Raw genomic sequence first — 26,663 nt, 5'->3', positions numbered from 1 at the left:
AGAGAGAACGCGATATTGCGCAGCAGCGGCAATACAGAGAATTCTCCGAGCTACACATTTCGTAGTACAGCCCTAGCTGCATCTATCGGTGCATATTTGACGCTGAGAGCTTGTACCTGGATTTGGACGCGAGTGCTCTCGCCTATGTCAAGAATTTATCAACAACATTGCAGATGAATTCCTCTTGAGCGTCAACTGTAAGCAGCTGTTAGTCGGTTCGATGAGAATTGCGCTCGAATACTTCTCAAATGTTGGAAAGATGAATAGTCTTACCGGATAAATACTATCTTCTCGCAAAAGTAGTGATGGAGGGTACAACAAAAGCTGAAAAATTTATGTATACTTATGAATTCTTAATTAATAATCAAATGATAGATTATTTCCCGCCATATAAAGGCCTTAAATGAGCAAATAAATAATTTCAATTTTGCCTTACTCCATTTCCATCTTATGGCACAGTCCATTGAAGCTTTCCTAATTCTCCGTACCCAAGCAAATCCCCCAGCCCTGACATAAGGCTTCTGAAGGAACAACCTCATTTGTATCATCTTGTACGAAGAGATACGGCCACATTACGTCCCATTCCTTTCCCGCGTCGGATTCTGCACATGTTGGTCTTAACACATTAGCAAGATGTAGGTATTGTTCCCTCGGTACTGAACGGATTGCGTCCCTCGAAACCGCAAATTTATTACACGGAGCTGAAAACTTGTTCGGTAGTTCTTTCTCTGGAAAGCTCTTATGAAATAACGAGATGATGGAATCATTGGTTTCCATGCTTGATGCATCCTGGAAGCAGAAGGGAAGGAACCCTCGAGATTGAACAGTGGCGAGGTCAATACGATTGATTAGATCCGTTTCGGGGACTGGGCAGCTAAGCTCTGTCGCATCCCACTTGTTGAGGAAGATGGAAACAGAAGGTAGGTTATCGTAAAATTGGTGGAGGTAGTTCATATAGATGAGAGCTTCAGAACCTTTGTATGAGGACGCTGGAGAATTTTGTTGGATGATTGCCAAATTGTCGTTCTTCAAGCTTTTCGTCCATTCTGATGAATCAATTCTTGATGCGAAGGAAGCGATTATGAGATTGATTGTTGGAGCAGAAGAATTCGTGATTGTTGGTAGAGCGGAGGAAGAGGAGGATGGGGCATTAAGGTATTCGCGAAGAGCGGTGGGGCCGGCCCAAAGAAAAGATGTGATGAATGCGATGCCCGTTATTGAGTAGAGAATGATACGAATGTATGAGAAGACATTTGATCGGGCTGATGTTTCTCTAGATGCCGAATGAGGGTGGGTATCAGCTTGCTCTTCTTGTGGCAATCGTGAGTACTGTGGTAAGCTTTCGCTTGGCTTTTCTGACCAAATGTTAAAGCCCATATTGAATCGATAGGTATTACCAGTAAACTTTTCCAGTCAAAAATATCGGAGAAAAGAATATGTGATAAGTATATGAATAGAGTTCTATCAGTTATTTCTACCTTTGTACACATCCATTGTGTAGGTCTTCAGGTCTGAATACGAGCCAATACTAGAAGTAGGTGGGTCTTCACGTAAAATTGAAATGGCCTCCATGCCGATTAAAGAGTCCAGGGGCCAGTTATGTCAATTGAAACAGACGACGACCTGCAAAAAGCGCTTGTCGTTTATTTCAAATGTGGATAGCCAAGCTATATGATCCGCAGTCAGCAGTTAGGGCCAAGCACAACAATACTAGGTATAAAGGTCGCTGTAGCCCATCTTTAAGCGCCCACCGAGAAGTTATCTCGGTACCTGTTTTCATCATAAACTTCCTCGAGAAATCTTCGTGAGTGCTGTATTGGTAAATCAGATCAAACTCCGTATTTTCATCGCTACGCCCCTTCATCCGCCAATTTCGCTTCTTGGCGAAAATCAATCGAGTCTGCGTAAGGTTATCGGTATTACTGCTGCAGTCAAACACTATCAAACACACGATGACATCTGCATTGAGACCATGTGTTCTTCACGTAAAGGATTACGGATGATTAGGATTCGATAACGACAATCAGATGATATGTTATGGCCATTTGCGCGAGCCATGGCTATTGAACCTTATTTTTGTACTGCACAGCCGTGGCAGGAGCTATTCAATAACATTGACATCGCTATGCTATCTCTGGTTACTGGCGTCAATGGTTGATGATCTAGTGATTATTCTAGTGATTCCCCCTGTTACTCCACTAACGTCTGTCTTAAAGCCATTATTGTTGGTCTATGCTGTACCGCAGGAGGCTTTAAGTTGGTCTCCTTTTAGGTTTTAGCTATTTGACCTCAAATCTTCTGGCTTTTCCATCTTCTTTGTTCCAACAAGAACAACAACAATAATAACAACATTCATCAATTCTCACGACAATATCAGCTTTATGGTGAGTTGCCATTTCTTTCTTTGCAACAATACTACCTTGCTGAGAGCCTCTGAATGCATGCTTAAGGTTAAAATCCTATCTTGCCCCGCTCTTTGGTTTTTGGGTACATACACGTAGCCTCTGTGCTACACTACCTGGGGCTGATACCTCGCGGTGACATACTCACTCTGAGCCCGTATGTGAGGTCGTACACCATCAATAAAACAAAATCACGGTCATTTAAAGTTACGTGTCTGTTGAAAGACCGAGTGAAGCTAGAGGGATCGTCAGGAGGGATCATCAGCCAGCGCGTTATCGTGTAGTCGTTTTTGCATGGTTTTTCCATCTTCACTCACATTTCATTGTGTCAGTAACTTTGAGGAAAATAACAAACCATTCACATCATCTCATCTCTCCTCGAGAACCCCAAATTCAAATCCTTCGGTGTTCGATATCATCAATATTCATCATGTCTCCCGACTGATCCCGAAGCCTGAAGATCTAGGAATTGTTTGGACAATGAAGTTTTTGTTCCTCATTGCAGTATGTTCTGTTCAATCTTGGGACGAGCTTTTGACCGTATAATTTGATCATGACCATTCACTCTCTCGCTTGATACGCGCAAGCAGTTGTTCGTATTCGTTGACGATAGAAAGCTTTTACTAAACTGCGATTTTTTAGACCTCACTCAAACACATTGCTGTCAATCAGTTCCTGTCTCATTTTTGCCAGCGCGCAAACTAGCAATAGGCCGGACTATTTCCTCAATTTCACCGCTGTTCCGACCAAAGGAAATCCTTTCTTTGGAAGCTCGATACATTTTCCCGTGGCTTAAAATCTTTGTACAGCAAAGAACTACATATTTTTGGCGTGAATTCGTTGCTACCATTCAACGTGATACTCTTCAAACGGTTTACAAACTCGAGAACAATCCCAGTGGACCGCCAATTTTCGACCCTTTCGGACAAACATATATACTCAGAAAAACCTCCAATTTTGTACCACACTCTTGATCTGACTCGCGTGAAACACGCTAAAATGTCATCATTCCCACAATTTAGACAACTTCCAGTCGAACTTCAACTCAAAATCTTCTACTTTTCTCTCCAACCAGACAGCATTGTACCCCGGATCATCAAAGTCGACTTCGCTCCAGAATGTAATACATACAGATATCAATCTCAACCACCACCACTTATTCAAACATGTCGAGCTTCTCGTGAAGTTGCTCTGAAGAGTTACTCGGTCCTCAACCCCTCCATGCTCGACAAACGGGGCGCCATGTATTTCCATCACGCCGTCGACATCTTGCACTACCATCCTCACTGCGAACACGACTATGACAATTACTCACTTGGTACAACTGCATTGGACCCAGGTCTTCCAACTCATCTCATACGACATATAATGATCACACAAACATATTTGACGCTTAGAGCAAGTGATTCCTTCAGCTGCCCAATCTTCGAGCTGCGATATTTCGGGAATCTAGAGACAATATATATAGGATTGCCAAGTCATGCAGAGCTAGAAGAGCGTAGTACACGTTGGTACACTGAACTCATGCGACTTACCCCAGGTCACAAAGATGCGCCGCCATCACTACCTCATCACCTGATAGCTTCATATACACGCGAAAAACTCGAAGAAGCTTCTGGGCGTCGAGATATTGTACCGGGATACACGTTATTATCGGCGGACAAGGGGAATCTGCGTAAACATCAGCTGTTAAGTTGTTTTGGATGGCAAGAGGGTGGAATAAGTGGTGCGTGGATATGTGGTGATGGGTCAGGAAGGAGTGATGGAGGGATTAGGAGAGGAGAGGGATGGCAAAGTAGAGAGTTGCCGGCACTGAAGTATGTAAGAGCGTGTCAGTGAAGTGTTGACTGGTTTGAGGTGGTGCGGGTAATATATAGGGCTGGATATTTGGGCTGGTGCGAGATTTTCAAGATCTAGATGGAAAACATGAAATTGGGATATGAATGTCTGGTATCGAGCTTAACAATTATTCCTTAATTGATTAGATAACACTAAAGAATACTCTGCTTGGATTACTATCACATGATTGAGACGATTATATACTTCACTTCAAACTAAACAAACAACAAACATTCAAAATTCTACCAAATGTGAAAACAACCAATCACAGCTATCTCACCGAACTCGTAAGCTTCACAACGCCAAGTCTTCCCAGCGGAAATGAATATCTTTTCCAGAATAGGACTCCCATACAGGTGGATCCCGCTGGCTAAGCTAACCGCCTGTATGGTACGGCGAGGATCGCACAGTTCACCATATGCGCCAGACTCTTGAAACTTGAAACAATTTCATATCGCATAAGATTCTTTATTGGCAAAAGATGTATTCGGCAAAAATCATCTTGAAAAATGTTGGAAAAGAGGCAGGGAGGGAATGGACGATATATCCTTGTGATTATCATGTGGTTATTGAATGGAACAGGGGTATTGGACATATTGGATGAATATTGTGAATCAAAAATGAGCTCTGAGTACCTACTACCGGCACGGGAATGCACAAAAGATGTATGTAAGGTTGTGTGAGGTTCTTCGTACAAAAGTCGAATTTCCAAAGCCTATCAAATCTGGGTATCTGGCTATTTGCTCATTCGCCGTCTACTGTCTCTCGCAGCTGTTTTACAGAGCCATATTAAGTACTTCTCCATCGTGATTTCGTACATGTCCTTTTTTCTATGCCTGCCATTAAGACTTCCTCTACAATTCCCTGACCTGACTCTATTGTCCTTCATTTATTCTTTCGCAACTCCATTATCCCCTTTCTCCCTTTTACCTCCTCCTTTCCTCATCTCCTGAACCTTTTTCACTTCCACCGGACTCTCAGCACTCACTCCCTCCTCATACTCCATAAGACATCATAATCACCTCTCCATCTTCCAACACAGTCCTACTTCCCACCACAAATTCTTTTTTCTCTCCCCCGGGCACCGTATAGCTAACACTCGAACTCTCTTTCCCAACAACAGTTGTAGCAACTGCATGCAAATCACTACATGGCATCACAATCGCAACCGCGCTACTGAGATAGCCATCTGAATCTGCGATGAGGAGGGAAGAAATACCGTTGTAAGTGACGGTGCAAGTGATGTTGTTGGGCGTATCGGTCAGGGTTGCGTCCCAACGGGCAGCGCCGCGGTTATATGTTGATATGTAGTCGAGGGCGAGGATTGGACTGAGGAGAGATAAAAGCGTGAGAGAGATTGTGAGTTGCATTTTGAGTGATGGTGTTCCTTTTTGCTTTATTTTGGTAAAGACGACGGAGTGATCATTGATATCGTGGAAATGGAGACAAATAACCAGGAGAAAGTCTAACAATGAGCAATGAAGTCGGGGTATCAGGGGACAAATAGTGCCGGCAGTGCAAACTTTAGTAGCGGGCGGGATCACAAGATATATATCTCATCATCGATTCTACATACTCCATTCCATTATGAACCTGGACCCAAAAAAATCAACACCAAGAAAAACAATCTCCCAAACCCGGCAAACGTCCGCCCCGCAAAAGCATGGCAAATCGCCAAACCCAATTCTTTCCCTCTCCCTTCCTGGCACCTATTTCCATAATAAGAACACATCTCCTGCTGATCTAATCAAAGGGCTCCAAAAAAATCGGTTCTTCAAATTGTTCAAGCATAAAGAGCACACAATTGGATCACAAAGTACAAAATTTCCAAATTCGGTTGAGATGGGAAATGAAGGGGTATGCACGGATGTTTGGTGTTAGGGGTTGCCAAGATGGTATTTGCGTTGATGAGATGAATTGTGATAATAACTTTTACTTTTTCTGCTTTGAAGGGTCGTCTGGTCGTGGTGTTTCGAGTGAGTTCTTGGAACTTGGCGCTTATGTACTTTTTCGCGTCGTGGGTGAGGAGAAGGGTGTTTGATGTCGGCATTCGTGTTGAGTTTATAATATCATGTTCCTTATTGTTTTCGTATATCCTGGAGTTTTGAGCGAGTGCTTAGGACTTGGATCGGAATGACAAAAAATTTCTCGAGAATAATATCTTGGGTTGGGATGATTTATCCGATCTTGAACTTGCAAAGCTGGATCGCACCTGGCGCCGATGTTTCCAGTACAATATGATCTAGAACTGAGAGAGCGTTCTCGTCTCTTATTCATGGGATTACAAGGCATTGGCTCTTGGCTTCCAGCTGGATACTTGGTTGTCGGACCAATGGCTTTCTACCTCAAGATAGACTTTGCCGCCTTTTTCTCATAAAGTCGAGAACTTTGAGACGCATCTGGCAAAAGTATTTTGTGATGTGCGGTGAAGTCAATTCGCACTTTTTTGACAACAGTGATTATACACATTTGACTTCCTGCTTTATTGACCCCTGATACTTCTTGGTATAATGAAAGCTAATTCTCAAGTGAAAGCTTACCCTTGTTCCTCACGTTCTTGAAGTCTTGCAAAGTTCCACCATAGGCTGGAGCTGAATATATCCCCACGCGTGTGAAGACCCCCCTCTTGCTAGCGACAGGTGTTATTTATTATAAGCCCCTCTTCACAGTTGTGGGCTCCAGCAATCGGAGGGAAAAGAGGTGGAGGTCCACATTGAACGTTTGGGCTGCTTTCACGAAAGGGTTTAGGATTTCCCAACTTTTCCTTGAGAATATCTTCAGTAGATATATTTTACGGTGTTCTCTCCGGTCATCAAAACAGTATATGATGCTGAACGATTCCTCTCCGATACGCACGATATTGAAAGGTCCACGCTCGTTGATACAATGGCGACCCACTGCATGCTCGCCTATACATTGATCCGTCTACACAGACCCATGCAAGCCTTAGATTGTCTCTCTTAGAGTCATTGACTGTAGGGCAGTTCTCCTGGTCTTCCACTTGCGTCATCAAATCCACAGTCCGGACTAGATTCAGATCCCTCTCGAGGAGCAACCCGTCATTGCCATTTTGTGCTCCAGTCGCAGCTATTTTAAGACTAGAACTTCCATATACATTGGCCATAAGAGCAGATTCTTTCAAGCAATCATCTCCATCATCTTGAATAATACAAAGGGAATTGATCCATAAGTAATGGAATCCGAATCTCCAAGCCAATTTGATTGCATCCTGAAGGTTTTGGTTAGGCTAGAGATTGGTATATCTTTCTGGAAAGACGCGAGGTTGCTTTTGAGCAGTTTAATAAAATCGGCATTTCCCCATACGTGACTTAGTGTTGCATATTTAGACTTTAGCGGTATTTTTGCATCATAAAGACGAACGTAGTAACGATGATTTGTTTACGAGAAATTAATTTCGAGCAATCGCGACGGCAATCTCGAAGCTAATTCTGTTGGAGGCTTACATCTTAATATTAGTCGAAGTTAAGACAATGATAACTTGAAATTCTTCCCGAACAAAAAGGTCTGCAGTCCTGAACAACCTTATTACATGCTACTTTTCTCTTTATCGTGTGCACCTGCTCCATATTCAAAAGCTCGCCAAAAATGACAAAAGGATGTTTTGCACCTACCTAGTTCGGGCCGAAGAATGGTGATATCTGCATATTTATTTCCTGATCACTGGGAATTCTGTACATTTGACAACACTGCGCCTCCTGAGTTGTTGCTCCTCATTGCTGATAACAGGGACTTTGAAATGTTGCAAGTACGAGTCTACACACTGCGCAACTTTGCCTAGCAGAGTACTTGATGGCGCGATACGACTCGGGAGAAGCGAATCGTCGAAACCCGGGAAAATCCTTTGACTTTGGTATTGCCACATTGATGACATCCTCACAATCGGCACATATCGGAAACTTCAAAGTTTTACCTACGGAATTCTTTGCTAGAGAATAATATGTCATTTCGACGAGAGCAGCGGTCGAGGAGAGAAATTACAAAGACTTTGGACGAGTTTCTGAAGAAGGGTACCGTTAAGCTGCCTTGCACTGTCAGCATCCTTATTCACATTGATGCCCATCTCAGACCAATGGTTTGTCAAATTCACATATCATTTGCAAATCAAACGTTGTCACAAGGTTGAATATTATTCTTGATTAGCTCATAGACAATATGAAAACTATATACAAAGAAAGCTAAAGGCTGAACCATTCCTACTCGAATGTAAAATCCACGTAAATCTATCATCATATGGCCGTATCAATCATCGATCATAACTAATAAGCCCCCTTTGCACCAGGATACTGGTAAAATTGCGAAGTATCAATACTCTCCAACTGAGGACAACTCAACCCACTCAAAGCTGCAGAAACCGCCGAATTCAGCTGACTCAAAGCAGAGGCAGTGTTAGATAATAGGCCCTTAAGGATATCAGGAGCAGCCTGCTGAGCAACTTGGAATGCAAAACAAATAGCGTTATTTCCCTCGGCCAACGTGGTAACATCGAATACGCCGCCCGTCAAATTCTTAAGGTCGACGCCTGTGAATGAGTTCACCGTGCCGGTATTTCCTCCAACGGAAAGGAACTCGGGGTGTTCAAGAGCCGCGATTTTGAGATCGAATGCGAAAGGTACAAGACCGTATTCGTCGCCAAGAGCGCGTTTATACCAGTTGTCTAGGATTTTCTCATGTCCTTCTGTCCACGCAAAGCTACCTGGTTCTCCAGTAATAGCATAAAATGACTTCAAGACATCGCCATTCAAGTAGCCCTCAGGAAATTCAGAGGATTTGTTGGCCATGTATCGATAAATGAAAGTGTATCCTGCAGGTTGTACAGCAATTCCTGAAAACGGCCCATTGAAGAAATATGGATTATTGTCAATGGATTGTTGGAAACGAGTTGCTCGGAAGGGAGTCAAAACTGATAAATCGTAACCGTTCGGACCTAGCGGCAAAGCGTACATCTCTTCAAATTGAGGCAAGATCACCTTGTAATTATTACTACTAGTCACCGTTAATATGTTTATCCCTTTCACCCTAAGTTATTGTATAACGTACTATTCATAAAGATCCGGACGTGCAGGTGATCCATCAGCCTCATATTTATTATGTGATCCAATTAATCCTTGAGGTTTACCGAGAAGTCCAATTGAGCTCAGTAGGCCTGAAGATGGAGGTCCTCCAATAGACCAACTTGTCAAATCCCCGTCGAAGATAGCCCCATATATAGAGAGGAATGCTCCAAGATCAGCACCCATGCCAAATACTATTTCTTACGTCAGGGCGAGGCATTCAGAATCACGGCAATATATGACTCACCATCATAGGTTCCTTGAACGAGTTGTGAAATTGTCGCTACTCCATTGCGAGGAATATAGTTGTGATTGGCCATAGCATTTAGCCCTATATAGACGAGCATTAGCGTTGACCTATGAAGTATTTTTTTTAAAACCATTTCATTGTGGGCCGCCGTTCTGTTCTCTTAGCTTCTGGCGGAAAACTATATCAAGAGGCCAAAGAAGCAAGTCTCTTTATTTCAGACCAAGAGACCGATTCGAGGGGTTCCTTACCAGGACAGGGACCACGTAAATCATTGGGCCCTGGAGCAACAAATGCATGATCGCCTGTGTTGGATACATATTGGTCGGATGCAGAGAATGCAACAGAGCGAGGACTTGATGCACGTTTTTCAATTTCAGCTTCGATCTGGGCAGTGATCTTTTTAAGAGAACGCTTCTCTTCTAGGCTCAAGGACTGAGCATTGTCAAACATGCGGGAAGGGAAGGCGAGGGTCTCTGTGAAGCAGAGGGCCAGGCCTGTTATTGCAAGACTGTACTTCATCTTGGAAAAACTTCTGAAAAATGGAGGGAAGAGGAGAGAGTTGTAATGGATGAGAGCTGCGAATGGTAGAAAATTCTGGCGAGATCACTCATGGTTATGGTCCACACTTATATCGCCCAGAGTAATGAGATCTGGAGTCAGCTTTTCTGGGGTGATCTCGGGAGATTTATTCTACTTCTTGGCAGGTTCGCCGCAACTTCGCTACCAATCATTGCCTACCGCGCGTGATTTGGTTCCTTTTGTCCATGCTTATCGCCTTCCTCATCTCTTAACCTAGGACTCGGGCAATGCAGATGGTAATCTTCGGAATTCTATCTCAGTGATCCCAACTTTCGAGGGTCAAGGCTACCCATACTAAGAAGGAGGCATTTTTCCTACCCAATCATCAGACCGTCATTTCAAAAGCAAGTCTTGAAGATACTAGCGGCCTTAACTTTTCGAGCTGAAATCACTGCAAAAGAACGGCGTTATGACATCCGGGCCATTGTAAAGTGTCAGAATTGTTGATAATAGAATACTCAGCTTAGCATCAACGCAGCCCATAACCTTAGTGGCACAACGGGTCATAGCAAGCTGAGATGGGATATTATGTGGCGTAAAACTAGGATGCCACTGGCGTCGTTGGAATGCGCGCAGGACCGGTAGTTGACGCAATAGGAGGAATCTCGGGCGATATTGAAGGTTGAACTCGATCAACAGATCCTGGAGATGGGATGGCAACCCTGAATGGCATTGTACTGGTATAACAGCCACTCTTCTAGGCATGCCCAGGTGGTCGCAACACGGTTTATCAAGGCACGAGATGGCGTTTTGACCATTCAGGAGAGAAAAGGGCTGCTAATATTGTGGATGTCGGGTAGATCTTGGGCACGTCCTCTTCAAGGTACACCTGGGCACTCTCGAGTCTCGACTCTGTCCGTATGTAGGTACTTTGTAGAATAAAAAAGCGGCAGGGTTTGGTCACATTTTCGTCTTGCAATAACCCAATTCCTTTCCCTTTACATATGAAGTAAAGTATTTGCATGTCTATCCTTTGATAGGTCATGATATAAAAAACAGGTAAAAACTAATTCAGTATTTCCAGATTGATTTGTTTTATTTGTGGTTGATTAGAGCAGAGCACGTCCCATAACCAGGTTACCAAGTCCCATAACCAGGTTACTAATTCGCGGGGCAAAGAGACTTAAGATTTGTCTTTTTTTGGATCTGCACCTCGGCACTTCTGAGATATGGATGTTCTGAAACTCTGAGGTGAGATGATCACTGAGTAGGTACTTATTGGCTATTCACAATGTGGCCAACCACCCCAGGGCCCAGGTGACAAGTGCACATAATTACACTGCCCTGGACTAGGTTCTTTCCGAAAGAGATCCAACCTTATTTAAAGCTTGAGTCGGGGTGGCTGGGTTGTCATTGGGTCTACACCTGCATCCCATGTTGTTTGGTGGAAGAAATTCACTCGTAGCTGGAGTAAACCAACAGATGCAGAGTGTGGTTCCACGGCTGGGGACGCAAACCAATCAAACGGTGTTCAAGTGCCCTTGAAGCTGCGCATTATTATACATGTGCGTAGAGTGTTGGCTCATTGCATACTACGTGTATATTACTTAGAAATATCAAAATCTTTGCCTGAGCAGGCCCTAATACCTCTATGCACTCAATCCATACACCCCGCGTTATTTCTCACTCCTACGAAAAAGCCAGTATCTGAACATCCAAGAACCGACAACCCAGCATTTAACATTTCGAATGCATCTAAACGGACTCAATAGTGGGAGTTCGATATGTTGATCTGAACTTCTTTCATGCTGGAATATTCTGCACAACGACTGCCAACGGTCTATCACCTATTGACGACTCACTCTTGCCCTTCAAGGGCGAATCTATCAAGGGTCATAGCGGCTGGCCTCTGGGCAACTGACGTGGCTCGTTACATAGAGCCGATACCAGCTATCACTGCGCACGCAAGGTAAATAAAGCTCGGAGAGTTGATAGATCCAACGAAATTTCGTCTTTGGAGACGTGCACCCTTACTTCATTTCCATTTGCGCACATTCAGACGTGACCTGCTAACGTCAAAGCATTATCAACCACCGGAGCTCATCATTCATCCAAACTTCGTTTAAATTGTTAAACAAGGTCATGGTAAGCACTGTAGGAAAGACGGTATCTTCGCTGCGCTTGAATGGCATCGTAAAACCTCAAGGTCTCGTAGATTGAGCTTGGATAACATAGAGCTAGTGTCTAGGTGCATGTTAATCATTGGACTCTCAAGATTCCAATGTCCCCTACTGCCGATACCCACTGGACGAAATTTCTGGCTAACAAGAATATCCCAAGGCGGGAGTGGAAGTTGCCAATGTCGACATGATCCGGATTTCATGGGCAAGGTAACAAGAGCTACCCAAAACCTTGGCTCATTGTAGGATACGGTAGAATAGCAGATTCCTAGCTTTTCTAAATAAAGCTTCCATTACGCATGGATGGCAGCGTCAATATTCTACTCTTTTTACTCACCCAATCGGCTTTGACTAGGAATCATCGAAGGCGATAGCTTTTTCGCCATCCGTGTAAAGTGTACCTCGCGTGTTCGTATAAATCACACGATACTATCCGAATTCTCTCCTACTTTCGCGATCTCTCCTAGAAGAATCTTGTGGTACCTTCTTCGGCCAACTCCTCGAAATGTCAATTCTATCTCTGGGGGCCACAACCTCGAGCAGCAAAAATAACAGATAATCGATGATCACACAGAGGCAAAAGAGTTTACCTGCCCATATTCCGCAACCATAGTATCTCTTAAGACGATCGATCAAAGCAAAGCTTTGTACACCAGCTCTCCCTCTTGCCGCGCTCCAGCTAGCTGCATCAGCTGCGTCATATCCATAGAATTCTGCTTCGCTCAGAACGCCGAAGATTCCATCATAAATTCTTTCTGTTCTCTCTGCCACATCTGTCCATGAATACATCAGCTTCACTTGATCATGAAACTTTTCGGTACGAACTTTGTTAGCTCTCAAAGACGCAATTGCTCGGCCAGTAGCAGCAACTAGATCATCTTCGTCTGGCTTGGCAAAAACTGTCATATGTGATGGAAGCACTTCTGGAATCCCTCCAACCTGCGTGCATACAACATACAACCCACAACTAGCAGCTTCAACTATCACAGTTCCAAAAGCTTCGGTCAAACTCGGGTGTAGATATATGTGCCCCCTAACCATGACATCTCGGACCTCTTCATGCCTGACAGGCCCTAGCATCTCAACTTTATCTTGTAACACATTCTTCTCCAACATCTGTTCAAGATCAATGGCCTTCGGGCCAGATCCTGCAATTATGAAATGTACATTGGGATGGTGGGCGAGAATTCGGGGAATTGCTGCAATCAATAGGTCGGTCCCTTTGTTGTAAAAAAGTCTAGAAACCACGACGATTGTGATCACATCGTGCGGACCAAGTGGATATGGAGCTGGTGGAGGATGCTTTCCTGGGGGGTCGGAGGGATATGAAGGGTGCGATAGAGGTCGAAAGTTCTCTGCCACGACTGCATTTGGAATGACAGAGACCATAAGAGGATCGAGAGAAGCGCGTAAAACCGTGTTTTCTTTACTACAATGTGTTAGGGAATACATTTTTCCTGAATACCAATTGATCAATCCTACCATGTATGACTGACACACACTACATGATCAACATCACTCAATGTAAATTTGAGGAGCTTGTTGATCAATATATTGCCGGCATCTGCGAACCCAAATAATGAGTGATCTGTGAATACAGTCCGCAGCCCCATCGTCCTTGCATGTAATATGGCTTCATGACACATGCTACTCATGCTTGCATGACCATGAACGATTTCAATCTGCTCTCGTAGGACGATATTGCGGAATATTGGGAAGAACGAGAAGACCGTAGGAAAGGTACAAGAACGAAACATAACGAGGAATGGAACATGGTAGACTTTGAGACCGTTTGTAAGGTATCTGACACCGGTTCTATCCTCATATGCATGTGTAATAATTATGACTTTGTGTCCTCGGTCGATGAGCTTCGTAGAGAGTTGGTAGATGTGACTTTCGACACCTCCTGGTTGTGGAAAGAAGAAGTCGCTGACCATCGCTATATTGTACGGCATCTTGACAACAAATACAACAACTGCTGCTAGGATAAATCGATCAAGGGGAGAAACTTAACTTCAGTTCAGGGAGGAATCACTTGTAGTTTTTGGTGCAAGATCATTTTGATGATAACAATTATCATCATCAAAGAAAGTTGAGATAGGAAGCTTCAGGAGCTTTGGCAGCTTTGAGGCCTAGACTTTCGGGAAGTTTGTCGCGCCCAACTAACTGCCACTTTTGTCGCTAAGGTCTCCGTAAATTTTTATTTTCCATTTCTCAATTCCCTCTCAATCGATTGAAGAAAGTTTGGAAAATCGACAATTGACATTGACAATCGTTGAATCATCAATTAAGAAACTTGCAGATGTATTCAAGATATGTGCCTCCTTCTAAAAAGAAGGTAATAACGCAAGAGAATTCTATCGAGGCCCCTCCATCTCCCCCCAAATCATCCTCTCGTCCCCCTCTCGCTCCACCTGCTATACGACCAGATGCCTCCTCAACGTATGCGCGTTATATACCACCTTCTAAATCAAAATCAAAACCAAATGCGCAACTAGATGCCCCCATAGCGGCACCCGAATCACCATCTCCAGCCTCCAAACGAAAGCACGAAGATGTCGTTCAGCCGACGCCAGAGCCCATTTCCAAGAAGGCAAGAAAAGAGAAGAAGGAGAAGTCTGTAACGGCACTCATGTCATCAGTTTCTGAGGAGTCGCACAATGGTACAGTTTCGCCAGAAGAACCACAAGAAGTGACAAGAAAGGACAAGAAATCAAAGAAGTCGAAGTCGAAGGTCGAGACCATTCCGTCTCAGGATACTGCACAAAGTAACGAGGATATAGATGATACAAGGCATAAAAGAGTATTAGAGAAGCGTGAGAAGTCTATCAAGAAGGCTGAGAGACGTGCGCGCAAAGCTGCTGAGGAGGGTCTAGCTGTCGAGAACGCCCAACAGCCAGAGGAACCTACGGAGATCCACGATTTAGTCCCATTGCCGCAACCAGAGCCAATTCCCGAACCTCCGCCTCCATCACTCGAGTCTACTCTCCCTTCATGGCTTGCGTCACCAATTCTGGTCTCACCTACGACTACTGCCCAATTTTCCGATTTAGGCGTCGAGGTTGAAGCTGCCAATGTTCTTCGGTCCAAAAGCTTTAATGAAGCATTCGCAGTTCAAGCCGCAGTACTTCCTCTCCTACTTCCCGGCTCTCAGCAAAAGCCTGGAGATGTATTGGTGTCAGCGGCCACCGGATCTGGAAAGACTCTATCATACGTTTTGCCCATGACCCAAGATATCAGTCATAATACAGTCACTCGTCTATGTGGATTGATCGTTATGCCAACTCGAGAACTTGTATCTCAAGCGCGTGAAGTGTGTGAGGTATGTTCGAGTGCATTTTCTGCTGGCAGTAGGAAACGGGTAAAGATAGGCACAGCAGTAGGAAATGAAGCTTTCAAAGTAGAGCAAGCAAACCTTATGGAAAATACATATCGATATGATCCAATTCTATACCACGAGCAAGAAGCGCGAAAAAATTCTCGATGGGAAAGTTCTGATGCTGGGACAGATGATGAAGGTGAACCGTTCTTCGATGATGAAACCGTTCCTCCTTTGCCTGATCATGTCATTGAGCCGGTATCAAAAGTTGATATTCTAATCTGCACACCTGGAAGATTGGTGGAGCATCTAAAGTCTACCGCAGGCTTTACTCTACAGTATGTCAAATGGCTTGTCATAGACGAAGCAGATAAGCTTCTGGATCAGAGTTTTCAACAATGGTTGGACATTGTTATGAATTCCTTGGTGGCAGGGCAGAAATCACTTCCAAGTATTAAGGATCGAGTGAGGAAAATTGTTCTTAGTGCTACGATGACTAGAGATATTGGCCAGTTGACTAGTTTGAAGCTCTATCGACCAAAATTGGTGGTCCTAGAAGGTTCATCAGCGGGTGATGGTGGAAAAGGCTCACAGGCCCATGTTCTACCATCTGGACTCGCTGAATTTGCTGTCAAGGTCGATGACGAGAATCTGAAGCCATTGTATTTGATTGAAATTTTGAAGGGGAATAACATGATAGATGAGAGCGAGATTAAATCTGACACAGACTCGGATTCGGATTCGGATTCGGATTCATCTTCTGATTCCAGTTCAGATGAAGACAGCTCCGAAGACAGTTCGTCTTCGGATGACAGCTCAGAATCAGACACCGATTCAGATTCAAAGCCGGATCCGAGACCATCACCCAAGTCGAAATCAAAAACCAAAACGAATCCACTGCCGATCAATCACGAACCTCACGGTGTACTCATATTCACCAAATCTAACGAATCCGCCGTCCGTCTCGGTCGTTTACTATCCTTGATCAACGACTCCTACACCAATATCATTGGGACTCTCACCTCCACCACCCGTTCCTCCGAGCGTAGGGCCTCTATCGCCTCATTCTCTCGAGGTAAACTCCAAATTCTCGTCGCTTCCGATCTCGTCTCTCGTGGTCTCGATCTTCCTGATCTAGCACATGTCATAAACTATGACGTCCCTACAAGCATTACAAATTATGTACATAGAGTAGGTAGAACGGCGAGAGCAGGGAGACAAGGGTCTGCATGGACATTGGTTGGGAACACTGAGGCGAGATGGTTCTTCAATGAGGTTGCAAAGAGTGAAGAAATCAGGAGGAGGGACGGAGAGAAAGTCAAGAGGGTAGTTGTTGATGCAAGGAAATTTGGCGAGTACAAGAAGGAAACTTATGAGGAGGCTTTGGAGGAGCTGGGTCAAGAAGCTATGGCTATCAGGAAAAAGAAGTCCGGATAGAGGGTCAACTAGAGTATATGAAGTGCTACGCAAATATTAAAATTTAATGACATGATGTTGTGTAATATCTTATGTGAAGAAGGAGTTGTAGATGAAAGTTGCCCAGAAGCACTTCTCACTTGAAAAGGCGTTCGAAGTGTTCAAGGAAGCTCGAGTCGTAGACTCAGGCGAGCGGTGAGGTTAGCTGACCCGAACGCTAGCTAGTGATACCGAAATAATTTTTTACGCCTATTTTTATTCCAGCAACACTTTTATTTTTATATCAAATTGATTGACATTATATAAGATACAACCTTCTACTCGAGTAGCAAAAGGAATGCGGATTCTTTGGAAGCTTCTCTACATCAATTCATGGGATGACGGCGAGCTACACCCCCATTTTATCTCTTTCTGATAAGGAGGGGGGATTACCTACCTTGGATTATGCAGGCAACTTCATCAATTGCCAATTGCCAATCGTTAGCCCACGAGCACCTTGGAAGTGTAACTCCGAATCGTTCCTAGGTAGTTACCGGTACCGGTACATTTTAGCTTTCAGGTAGTAGATCCCACCTAGTGCCTTCAATTTTTTCCTAATCGCTGTCTCTCTTCCTTTTCTATAAAAAAAAAACTACATTGTGTGGCTGGCACCGAAGGCAGTTGGCTGTCTATCTGTATAAAAGGTCCTCGCCCACATTCAATCTCCAAGTGAGAAAGCTGGAACTTCGGCCAAGGTCTAATTCTCTCAATTTGTGGGATTCCTTGCTCAACCACTCGTTTCTTGTCAAGTACAGGTGTCATTTACGGGATTTTCACATTTTATCGTCTGTGGCATTAGGAAGACATGGCCAAACATTTTCTCGTCACCTTAATATCGGCGGGATACTACGTTTCTTTAACCCAAGCTGGAGCCGAACTAGGAAAGGAATCTCATTTGCCAGGGGTACCATCCTTCGTTGTCCCGTCGGCATTCCCAACCTCAGTGTTTTCGAGTTATTATCTCAAACCTGCTACAACTACCGAGCCCCAACCAGCTTTGTACGATCCGATACTAAACGTCACCTTTCCTCTTAATCTTACTGACCCTAAAACCATACCAACTGCTACCGATGATCCAGTATACTATCCAGAGGCTGTCGGCAATCCGAGCAATATACCTCCTGAAACATTGCTCCAGAATGCATTAAACGAGGTTAAGGATATCATTTACAATGAAACTGGGCTTTCAAGCAATTGTTCAAAATGCATCGCTGCATTGAGCGTCGGGAAAACTCTCGCCCAGCAAGCTCCAGAATATGTACCTGATGCTTTAATTTCGTTATGTCAAGCCACAGGCTTTGCAACAAACACTACGTGCAAAAATAACTATTCACCAGGAAGTTGGGGTGCAATATGGGCACAAGTGTTAGCATTGGCCGATGTTACTGGATCGGACGGTCAATATATATGTAGTTCTCTGAGCACTACTTATTGTCCGCTCCCCAGCGCAGCGCCATTAAATATTACCGGATTGTGGAAGCCAAAGCCAGCTAACGTAAAGGCTCCAAAACCGAGCGGACAACGAAAGAAAGTCCTCCATCTTTCGGATTTTCACCTTGACCCTAGATATCAAGTTGCTTCTGAGGCAAATTGCTCTTCCGGTATGTGTTGTAGATATACGGATGCACCCACTTCTCAAGCAATATTTCCAGCACCATTGTATGGGTCTTACAAGTATGTTTCATGTTCTTATTCAATTTGAATAATCAAATAATGGATTTTCTAGATGCGATACCCCATATTTCCTTGCGCTAGCAGCTCTTCAATCCGTTGGGGCTATGACCGGTACTAACGGCTATGGATCGGAACCCGCTTTCACGATCTATACAGGTGATTAACCAAAACTTCTTCTATACAATCTCACTAACATCCGACTAGGTGATCTCGTTTCCCATGATCCTCAAAACCAAATGTCACGAGAATACGTTGAGTATACGGAGACTAGTATCTACTCAATGCTGAAATCATACATCAAGAACCCTATCTTCCCCGTACTAGGAAACCATGATTCAACCCCGGAGAATATTGATAGTCCCCACAGCTTACCTGGTCCTCTAGGTAAGCAGTTTAGCTGGAACTACGATCATGTATCGTCCTTGTGGCAGCACGAAGGGTGGTTGAGTAAAGCAGACGCCGAGGAAGCTGCTATTCACTACGCTGCTTATTCTGTGAAAACACATCTCGGACTTCGAATTGTTACATTGAATACCGATTTTTGGTACAGGTCTAATTATCTTAACTTCATCAACACGACAGACCCTGATGTTTCCGGCTCACTTCAATTCATGATAAACGAGCTTCAGATGGCGGAAGATGCTGGCGAGAGGGTCTGGATTGTTGGCCACGTATTGTCAGGGTGGGATGGAACCAATCCACTACCGAACCCAACAAATCTTTTCTATCAAATCGTCGACCGCTATTCACCCCACGTCATTGCGAACGTCTTCTGGGGCCATACGCATGAAGATCAAGTGCTTATATACTACTCCAATAACGGAACCGTGCAAAATTCCTCAACCGCTTTAACAACCGGATGGATCGGACCCAGCGTAACTCCACTAACCAACATGAATTCCGGCTACCGCATGTATGAAATCGACACCGGATCATTTGAAATAATGGACGCATATACATTCTACTCCGACGTAAACACCTATTCTTCCCTTGGCGGTACCGGCCCTACCTACCAATTCGAATATTCCACAAGAGCTACATATGGACCTTCGATTTCTTGGCCAGAAGATGCGCCGCTCAATGCAACCTTTTGGCATGGTGTTACGGAAGCGATGGAGAAAAATAGAACGTTAGTAGAGGTGTTCAATACGTTTCAAGGAAAGAGTTCGGTCAAGAGCCCGAATTGTACAAGTGATGCTTGTGCGCAGGCAAAGGTGTGTTATATGAGGAGCGGAAGTGCGCCAATCGGCAGGGCTTGTCCGCAGGGATTTGCGAGCGTGCAGAGTCCTTATCTTGGGAAGAACTTTTGAGGGAAAGGGGGAGATGATGGGAAATGTAAAAGCTGGAGATAATTATAGAAAACATTCAGCTTATAATCTTATCTCATCCTTGATTTGTATCGTGAAGGTCTACTTCGTAGCTCAACATTGAAATTCTCTGTTTGTCTCTTCAATTGCGAGAGGAAAGAGGGAACTGAAGAACGACTACCATAGTTCACTTGTGTGCCTTTCCGCCATTCAAATTTAACTGGAATTCAGAGGTTTCAAAACAATAGTGTGTATGACTTTGACGCATCGTGTGGAGATCTCAATCATAGGGTTCGCTCATGATGAATGAAACCTCGAGGACCAATCTCGTGAATCGCACTGACATAAGGCCTGCTGATCGCTTATTCAGAGAATCAAGAGGAATCAATAGTCTCGCCTCATCCCAGACTTCAAATGACGTAACACAGCCAAGTCACTTCGGGTTTCTAATCATTCAAACGATTACAAATGAACTTTCTAGACAGGTTTGGTCTTTGGATAACTTGGACGTTCTGATGCAAATCAATCAACGATGACTTTCGATTATGGAATTCAGTCCCGGACTACTGCATCCTGTCTGGAGAAATCCTCGTAGTTTGTCAAGACTATCATATGAGTTGAGAACATTACACTGTTACCTCAACGTAAGGTTGCCTACGTTCAATTTCATTCGACGTAAGATCCGAACAAGCTCGTCGTTGCGTTCTAAACTGCTTACATGTCCATTGCTGGCACACTAAAAGGCCTGCTGCTGCCTTCTATTGGATTAACTCGCCTGGGGTTATCATCACCTGAACGCATATCACAAGATGAATCTCTTACAAATGTGTATCTGAGATTCAACGGCAATCCAAAATCTCTGAGCTGCATCCAATCTTAACTGAGTTTGAAAAGTCTTTCGAGGTTCAATGTATTTCAGTCTAGATTATAGCTTGGACCGATAAATTCGCAAACCTTCCGAAGGCTTATTTACTCGAAGCTTGCGTACTTCTGCCCCTGATAGGTAAAACCTGCCAAAATAGAGATTTTTTTCGATATACGAGACACTACATATAAGCCATTATCATAAAGCTTACACCTGTCATAGAATTTGAGATCTCAGATCTCGGTCCGCGGCGGGCAACGCCAAGAGCTACAGAATTCCGACATTCTGTTAAACTTCCTGAGCTACAGACTTCGGGTCATACGCAGCAATAAGTGCTACCCTGAGTCCCTAACGAGCAAAATGGCAATTTGAGGATGATCCCGGGGTTGCCAAGCCCAACCTTGACGGCTCGGATACGGGTGATCGTATTCGCGCGTCTGATATCATCGGCAGGCTGACTTACGTTATTTAGACGATGAATTCAAATTTTCCGGTGGACGTGGAGAGTGTCAATTTCCCTCGAAGAAACTCCAATAACGACAAGAAGCGTGCTTCTGTAAGCACATCAAGAGCGAGCTTACTTGTGAGCATCCTTGCTGAACTATCTCATGTAGCAAATTGCTAGCTACATGGTAATTTGTATCACTTGATGTATACTTTCGTACTCGCATAAGGATTTGATCATTCGGAGAGTGGAAACTTGATCACATTTGATAATTGGCGTGGAAGCATTGTGCGCATTCTCATCTGCCTGCATGCCCAGGCTTTGAGCCACCTTCATCATGCTGACTCCTTTCCAGACAGACATACATGCCTCAGATTTTGCATGAATGCCATTCAGTCGTTCCTCTTATCTTGGCCCATGCGTCGGTCTATGGCCCATAATCAATTTCTGATGCCCCATTCAAAAAAATCCACAGCATCAAGGTGTGGATAGAAATCAGGGCTGAAATGAAGCCACCAATTGAGACTTTGTTTGGGTCTGGGGGCATCTCTGACGCATTTTAGTGGCTATACAAGATCTGATTGATTTCCGGCGAGACCAGAGGTTATCGGGTCTGGCTCTGGGCAGTAGGTACTATCCTTCCGATGTTAGTGACGGGAGTGACGGATCTTCATATGGAGTAGAATCAAGTCATGGGGGGATTAGAAGCCTCTCAATGTATCTGATTCGAGGAAGAGTAATTGCAGCACATTTTTCTTTCTGGTGCTTTTGGGAATTTGAGCTACACAGGATTATCTGCACTTGTTAATTGCTCCAGAAAATATGTCCGAAATCCCCGAAATGTCAGTCACCAGACGACGTTCTTCACAAAGACCTTCTAGAAGGAGTTCGTTGATTACCTAGTGTCATTTTGTTCGGTTTACGTACCAGAGGAAGTGAAAGGGGGTGAGCATTATTCACGAACAGCCCATTCTATTACCGAGATAGAGGTGAGCCTGTATGTTAGCTATTGTTTTGCGGGCAAAATATTCCATGAGCCACTCAGCCACTTAACAAACAACAATCACGTTGCCTTGGCGTTGGCATACTCACTCTTCGTATCGCCTCAACTTGCTTGGCTTAGGGCGTTACTCCGACTAATTTCAAAGAGACTATGTAAATCTCAACGATAACCCTTCAATCATGTAGAGTACAGAGTAATTATTTGAGTAGGAGATTGATAGGTTAACATGAGAATAGGTTGTTGTTGTTGTTTTTCTTAGTTATTAGAGTTTTTCTAAACTGAGTTCAAGTCTCAAAGAAAATCAGCTCATTGATATGGTTCGGCTTCTTGACTAAAATTAATCATTCTAATAAATCAATTAATAAATCAATTAATAATTTTTTAAAAAAACTAATAAAATTTAATAAATCCTTGAATAATTTCAACTGTAAAAACTATTTAAACGTTTAATTCTTTCAATTGGAATGAAACATTTGGATTATTGAAGGGCTTTACTAGTGATCAATTCCGGCCTGTTTTTCCTCCCACGTAGAGGCTACTCTCTTCTCTGTGATACCGTCTCGACCTCACACGTGCCTCAGTATCTTGCCTCCGAGGCCCCTATATAAGCGGAAAGCGGTTAACCTAATCAAGGGATCCGCCAACTTTATTGTGATAAAAATCATGAAACAAGGCCAAGCGTCTAAGCTCGTCCCCTAAATTTACCACAAACTCCATAAACAACGACGAAAATAAAAAAAGAATAAATTTGTCAGATTTCGAATGCTGCTGCTGCTCTTTCCATCACCTAGAGCTGCAACAATAATTTACAGCGGCAGCGGGTTTACGCGTTGCCTAAGTTCTTGTGACCTTGGCTGATCAGAATTCTATCTGGGGCTGCATCTATTGCTGCCAGCAATTGTATGAACGGTGTTTGGCGGAATATTAAAGATACTATATTCCACCTCGGCATTGAACACGAAAAATTCTTCAAATGAAATTTGCGAGGATTCAACATTTGGTACCATCATACTATCATGCCATCAACGATGTCCCGGGTGTGTCGTCAATAACTGATCGACCCACCGCCCCAATCAAGATACCTGGTCTCAGGTGGATTCAGGGATAGAAAATGGAGATTGCATCCCAAATCATCCTATTCACCGCGATGAAACCCCCACAATTGGCACACGAGCCTCCTTGATGCATGGTTACAATCAGTTGCAATATGTTTCCCAAATTGGAAGAATACTCTTTGGAACTCTTCGGAGAATGGGATGCACAATGCTCGAAAACGTCTTTGCAATTGCAGGAATTTCGTGTCGCCATGACCAATGTAAATTCAACAGTAGATATAATTTCCCTTCAAATACGGTAGTGGACTATTTGGCATTCTTAGAATCATCGGTGGAAGCAGGGTGCCTGGAAGAGTCTAGAAATTTCTTATTCCTTATTCAGGTTTTTGCTAACATACAAGGTATGTAGCAAATTGACACCGAAAACGGTCTTTCTTGTTGTCAACTAGATGATCAAGGCTGACGAACATGGTTTGATACACAGCCTTTGTTCCTTTTCAAAACAGCTCTACAATGCGAGTGTACGGAGTAAGCTGACTTGAGCTTCAAATGCGACAGGCGGCAACAAACCCCTAGCTCATGTGAATTTCAACCATGAAGCTGTCTATACTCTGTAGACTAAAAATGTTCAGGACATTAAGCCTGTTTGATATATCATGGGTTCAAACGAAACCTAACCACCTTACGCGTGTACTGCACTCGACAACAAGTTCTTCTGCTGTCGCATACCACGTTGGATGATTCTGAGAAGTATCCACCTATCTCCTGGAGATTTTGGACGAAAAGAACTTCCTTCTTCAAAGTGGGCATGCCACTCCGAGCTCAATCCGCCATCCGTGTTCAATCAGTGACAGGGGTCTTCTGTGATGAATCTCGACCCAGCATCCTCTGATGTCCCATCAAATTCCTACCCTAGCTTCTTGGCTTACTATATTCTCTAATTGAAGGGGGCAACAGTCATTGTTAGTACAGTAAATGGCAAGTTGTCAAGAAGTCATATAAAGAGAATGTAAGTCCTATATCAAGTTTCTTTTCTCTTCATCCCAGCGATCTCTCTTCATTTCTCGCTACATATTACACACTCTTTGACTTCGCTATGAAGTCGTTCACTCTTTTCAGCGCTGCGCTTGCCGCAGTCGCACAAACTGTTTCTGCTGCTGTCGCAGTCAACGGAGCCGCAGAAGGTTTCGCCAAGGGTGTTACTGGTGGTGGTTCCGCATCCGCTGTCTACCCAACCACAACCGACGAACTCGTTTCCTACTTGGGAGACTCCTCTCCTCGTGTCATTGTCCTCACCAAGACCTTTGATTTCAGAGGAACCGAGGGTACCACCACTGCCACTGGATGTGCACCATGGGGTACTGCATCCAACTGCCAACTTGCTATCGATGGCGCCAATGGATGGTGTGAGAAATATGAGCCAAACGCTCCATCTGCCAGCGTCAGCTACGACAACGCTGGTGTTCTCGGTATCTCGGTTGCTTCCGACAAGACTTTGATCGGTGAGGGTTCCACTGGTATCATCCAAGGAAAGGGTCTCCGCATGGTTTCCGGTGCTAGCAACATCATCATCCAGTAAGTAGTTTACGAAGTCATTCTAGCTAAATTTAAACTAACCCTAAATCCAGAAACATCAAGATCGAAGAGATCAACCCTAAATACGTCTGGGGAGGCGACGCTATCACTATCAACGACGCTGATATGATATGGATTGATCACGTCACCACTTACCACATCGCTCGTCAACACATCGTTCTGGGTACGCTCGCTTCCAACCGTGTTACTCTCTCCAACAACTACATCAACGGTGTCTCTGATTATTCTGCCACTTGTGACGGATACCACTACTGGGGTATCTACCTTGATGGTTCCAACGATTTGGTCACCATGAAGGGTAATTACATTTACCACACATCTGGACGTTCCCCCAAGGTTCAAGGAAACACTGTCCTCCACGCTGTTAACAACTACTGGTACGACAACTCTGGGCACGCGTTCGAGATCGGTTCCGGTGCCTATGTCGTCGCTGAGGGCAACGTTTTCCAGAACATCCCAGTCGTCGCCGAATCTCCAATCGATGGTGAGCTCTTCACTGCTCCATCTACCACCGCCAACGCAGCCTGTTCCGCCCATCTAGGACACACTTGCCAAGCAAACGGATTCGGTTCTTCTGGTACTTTCAGCTCCTCCGCCACTAGCTTCTTCTCCGATTTCTCCGGAAAGAACGTCGCTTCCGCCTCCGCATACAGCGGTGTCGTCGCTAGTGTCACTGCCAACGCTGGTTTCGGAAAAGTTACCTACTAAATTATTCAGTAGGGGATCTGTTGCCAGTTTGCAATGGAAGGAAATTTGGGGGAGTTTGATTCGTCGACTTTTGATGGGTGATGTCTTGGGGTTGAGTTCTTCGAGATGTATATAATTTTGACTACTTGTAAATATTCAATTCAAGATTGCTGCGCATAATCATTTCTCTTCTGTGACTATAATAGTTGATTCGTGACATTTGGTGTTATCATTCTCATACTTCTCTTTGGTGGCTTTTCTTAGATCTATGTGCCTATAGTCTGGGCTGCAGTATGTCAATCAAGAGGATTCAATACCTCAAGACCACCCAATCGTTTATCTTTGAGATGATCCAAGTGATTCAGCATCACTCAATCTTTGGAATTATCCATATGATTGAAAACTATTCAATCTTTGTGTAAAGTATTCAGTCTATGAAATTGTTCAAGTGTTCCAATCACAGTTAGAGATTGAAAGTTTTAAATCGCTGGCGTATATTATTATTATTTAATAAATTGGGTACCCTATTTTCAATCCATCCCCCTTTTAGACTACTTTTTATATCAAAAATGGAATTTTTAACTTTTTTATTTATAAATAGAAATGATTGAAAATATATATATATATATATATAATTCAAATTGTTTTAAATCTAATTTGAAATTTTTAGATTTTTAGGATTTTTTTATATTGAGATTTAAAGCTTCAAAATATCGATTTTTAAATTTGTATAGGAATTATATATAAATTTAAAACTTTTATAAAATCTTTAATAATTTTTTAATAAAAATTATTAAAAATAAATTAAAAAGTTTTATTATAAGTTTATAGTATATTTACTTTGAAAGATTGAAAAAAAATAGAAACCTTTTTATAAATAAATATTTAGAAGAATACTCTTAAAATTATAGGGATTATTTGTATTATTCTAAATGTGAAGAATGTGGGGTTCCGGGGGAATCCTGGCCGGGGCTGAAGGTCATGCTTATATAATA

At 43.6% G+C, this 26,663-nt stretch overlaps 9 protein-coding genes across 9 annotated transcripts; 4 read left to right on the top strand and 5 right to left on the bottom strand.

Moving 5' to 3' along the window:
• Nucleotides 1-474: 474 nt before the first annotated feature.
• Nucleotides 475-1,377, bottom strand: EAF01_004576 (uncharacterized protein; the record flags this gene model as incomplete). Its single annotated transcript, XM_038912830.1, has 1 exon — nucleotides 475-1,377. One exon carries the CDS (start codon nucleotides 1,375-1,377, stop codon nucleotides 475-477), a length of 903 nt encoding a protein of 300 aa, XP_038770916.1.
• Nucleotides 1,378-3,401: 2,024 nt separating this feature from the next.
• Nucleotides 3,402-4,241, top strand: EAF01_004575 (uncharacterized protein; the record flags this gene model as incomplete). The annotated part of the gene is made up of 1 exon (XM_038912829.1): nucleotides 3,402-4,241. The coding sequence occupies one exon, from the start codon at nucleotides 3,402-3,404 to the stop codon at nucleotides 4,239-4,241; it is 840 nt and encodes a 279-aa protein (XP_038770915.1).
• Nucleotides 4,242-5,236: 995 nt separating this feature from the next.
• Nucleotides 5,237-5,611, bottom strand: EAF01_004574 (uncharacterized protein; the record flags this gene model as incomplete). The annotated part of the gene is made up of 1 exon (XM_038912828.1): nucleotides 5,237-5,611. One exon carries the CDS (start codon nucleotides 5,609-5,611, stop codon nucleotides 5,237-5,239), a length of 375 nt encoding a protein of 124 aa, XP_038770914.1.
• Nucleotides 5,612-8,518: 2,907 nt separating this feature from the next.
• EAF01_004573 (uncharacterized protein) lies at nucleotides 8,519-10,082 on the bottom strand (the record flags this gene model as incomplete). Its single annotated transcript, XM_038912827.1, has 4 exons — nucleotides 8,519-9,245; nucleotides 9,300-9,507; nucleotides 9,561-9,644; nucleotides 9,812-10,082. 4 exons carry the CDS (start codon nucleotides 10,080-10,082, stop codon nucleotides 8,519-8,521), a joined length of 1,290 nt encoding a protein of 429 aa, XP_038770913.1.
• A 429-nt stretch (nucleotides 10,083-10,511) lies between these two features.
• On the bottom strand, nucleotides 10,512-10,815 carry EAF01_004572 (uncharacterized protein; the record flags this gene model as incomplete). Its single annotated transcript, XM_038912826.1, has 2 exons — nucleotides 10,512-10,655; nucleotides 10,696-10,815. 2 exons carry the CDS (start codon nucleotides 10,813-10,815, stop codon nucleotides 10,512-10,514), a joined length of 264 nt encoding a protein of 87 aa, XP_038770912.1.
• A 1,876-nt stretch (nucleotides 10,816-12,691) lies between these two features.
• EAF01_004571 (uncharacterized protein) lies at nucleotides 12,692-14,217 on the bottom strand (the record flags this gene model as incomplete). Its single annotated transcript, XM_038912825.1, has 2 exons — nucleotides 12,692-13,691; nucleotides 13,745-14,217. The coding sequence occupies 2 exons, from the start codon at nucleotides 14,215-14,217 to the stop codon at nucleotides 12,692-12,694; spliced, it is 1,473 nt and encodes a 490-aa protein (XP_038770911.1).
• A 347-nt stretch (nucleotides 14,218-14,564) lies between these two features.
• EAF01_004570 (uncharacterized protein) lies at nucleotides 14,565-17,018 on the top strand (the record flags this gene model as incomplete). The annotated part of the gene is made up of 1 exon (XM_038912824.1): nucleotides 14,565-17,018. One exon carries the CDS (start codon nucleotides 14,565-14,567, stop codon nucleotides 17,016-17,018), a length of 2,454 nt encoding a protein of 817 aa, XP_038770910.1.
• An 823-nt stretch (nucleotides 17,019-17,841) lies between these two features.
• EAF01_004569 (uncharacterized protein) lies at nucleotides 17,842-20,020 on the top strand (the record flags this gene model as incomplete). The annotated part of the gene is made up of 3 exons (XM_038912823.1): nucleotides 17,842-18,710; nucleotides 18,763-18,866; nucleotides 18,915-20,020. The coding sequence occupies 3 exons, from the start codon at nucleotides 17,842-17,844 to the stop codon at nucleotides 20,018-20,020; spliced, it is 2,079 nt and encodes a 692-aa protein (XP_038770909.1).
• A 4,461-nt stretch (nucleotides 20,021-24,481) lies between these two features.
• On the top strand, nucleotides 24,482-25,689 carry EAF01_004568 (uncharacterized protein; the record flags this gene model as incomplete). Its single annotated transcript, XM_038912822.1, has 2 exons — nucleotides 24,482-24,960; nucleotides 25,014-25,689. The coding sequence occupies 2 exons, from the start codon at nucleotides 24,482-24,484 to the stop codon at nucleotides 25,687-25,689; spliced, it is 1,155 nt and encodes a 384-aa protein (XP_038770908.1).
• Nucleotides 25,690-26,663: the final 974 nt, after the last annotated feature.

The sequence above is a fragment of the Botrytis porri genome, assembly GCF_014898465.1.
Source record: "Botrytis porri strain MUCL 3234 chromosome Unknown BPOR_006, whole genome shotgun sequence".
Classification (NCBI taxonomy): Eukaryota; Fungi; Ascomycota; class Leotiomycetes; order Helotiales; family Sclerotiniaceae; genus Botrytis; species Botrytis porri.
This window is presented reverse-complemented; position numbering and strand designations above follow the sequence as displayed.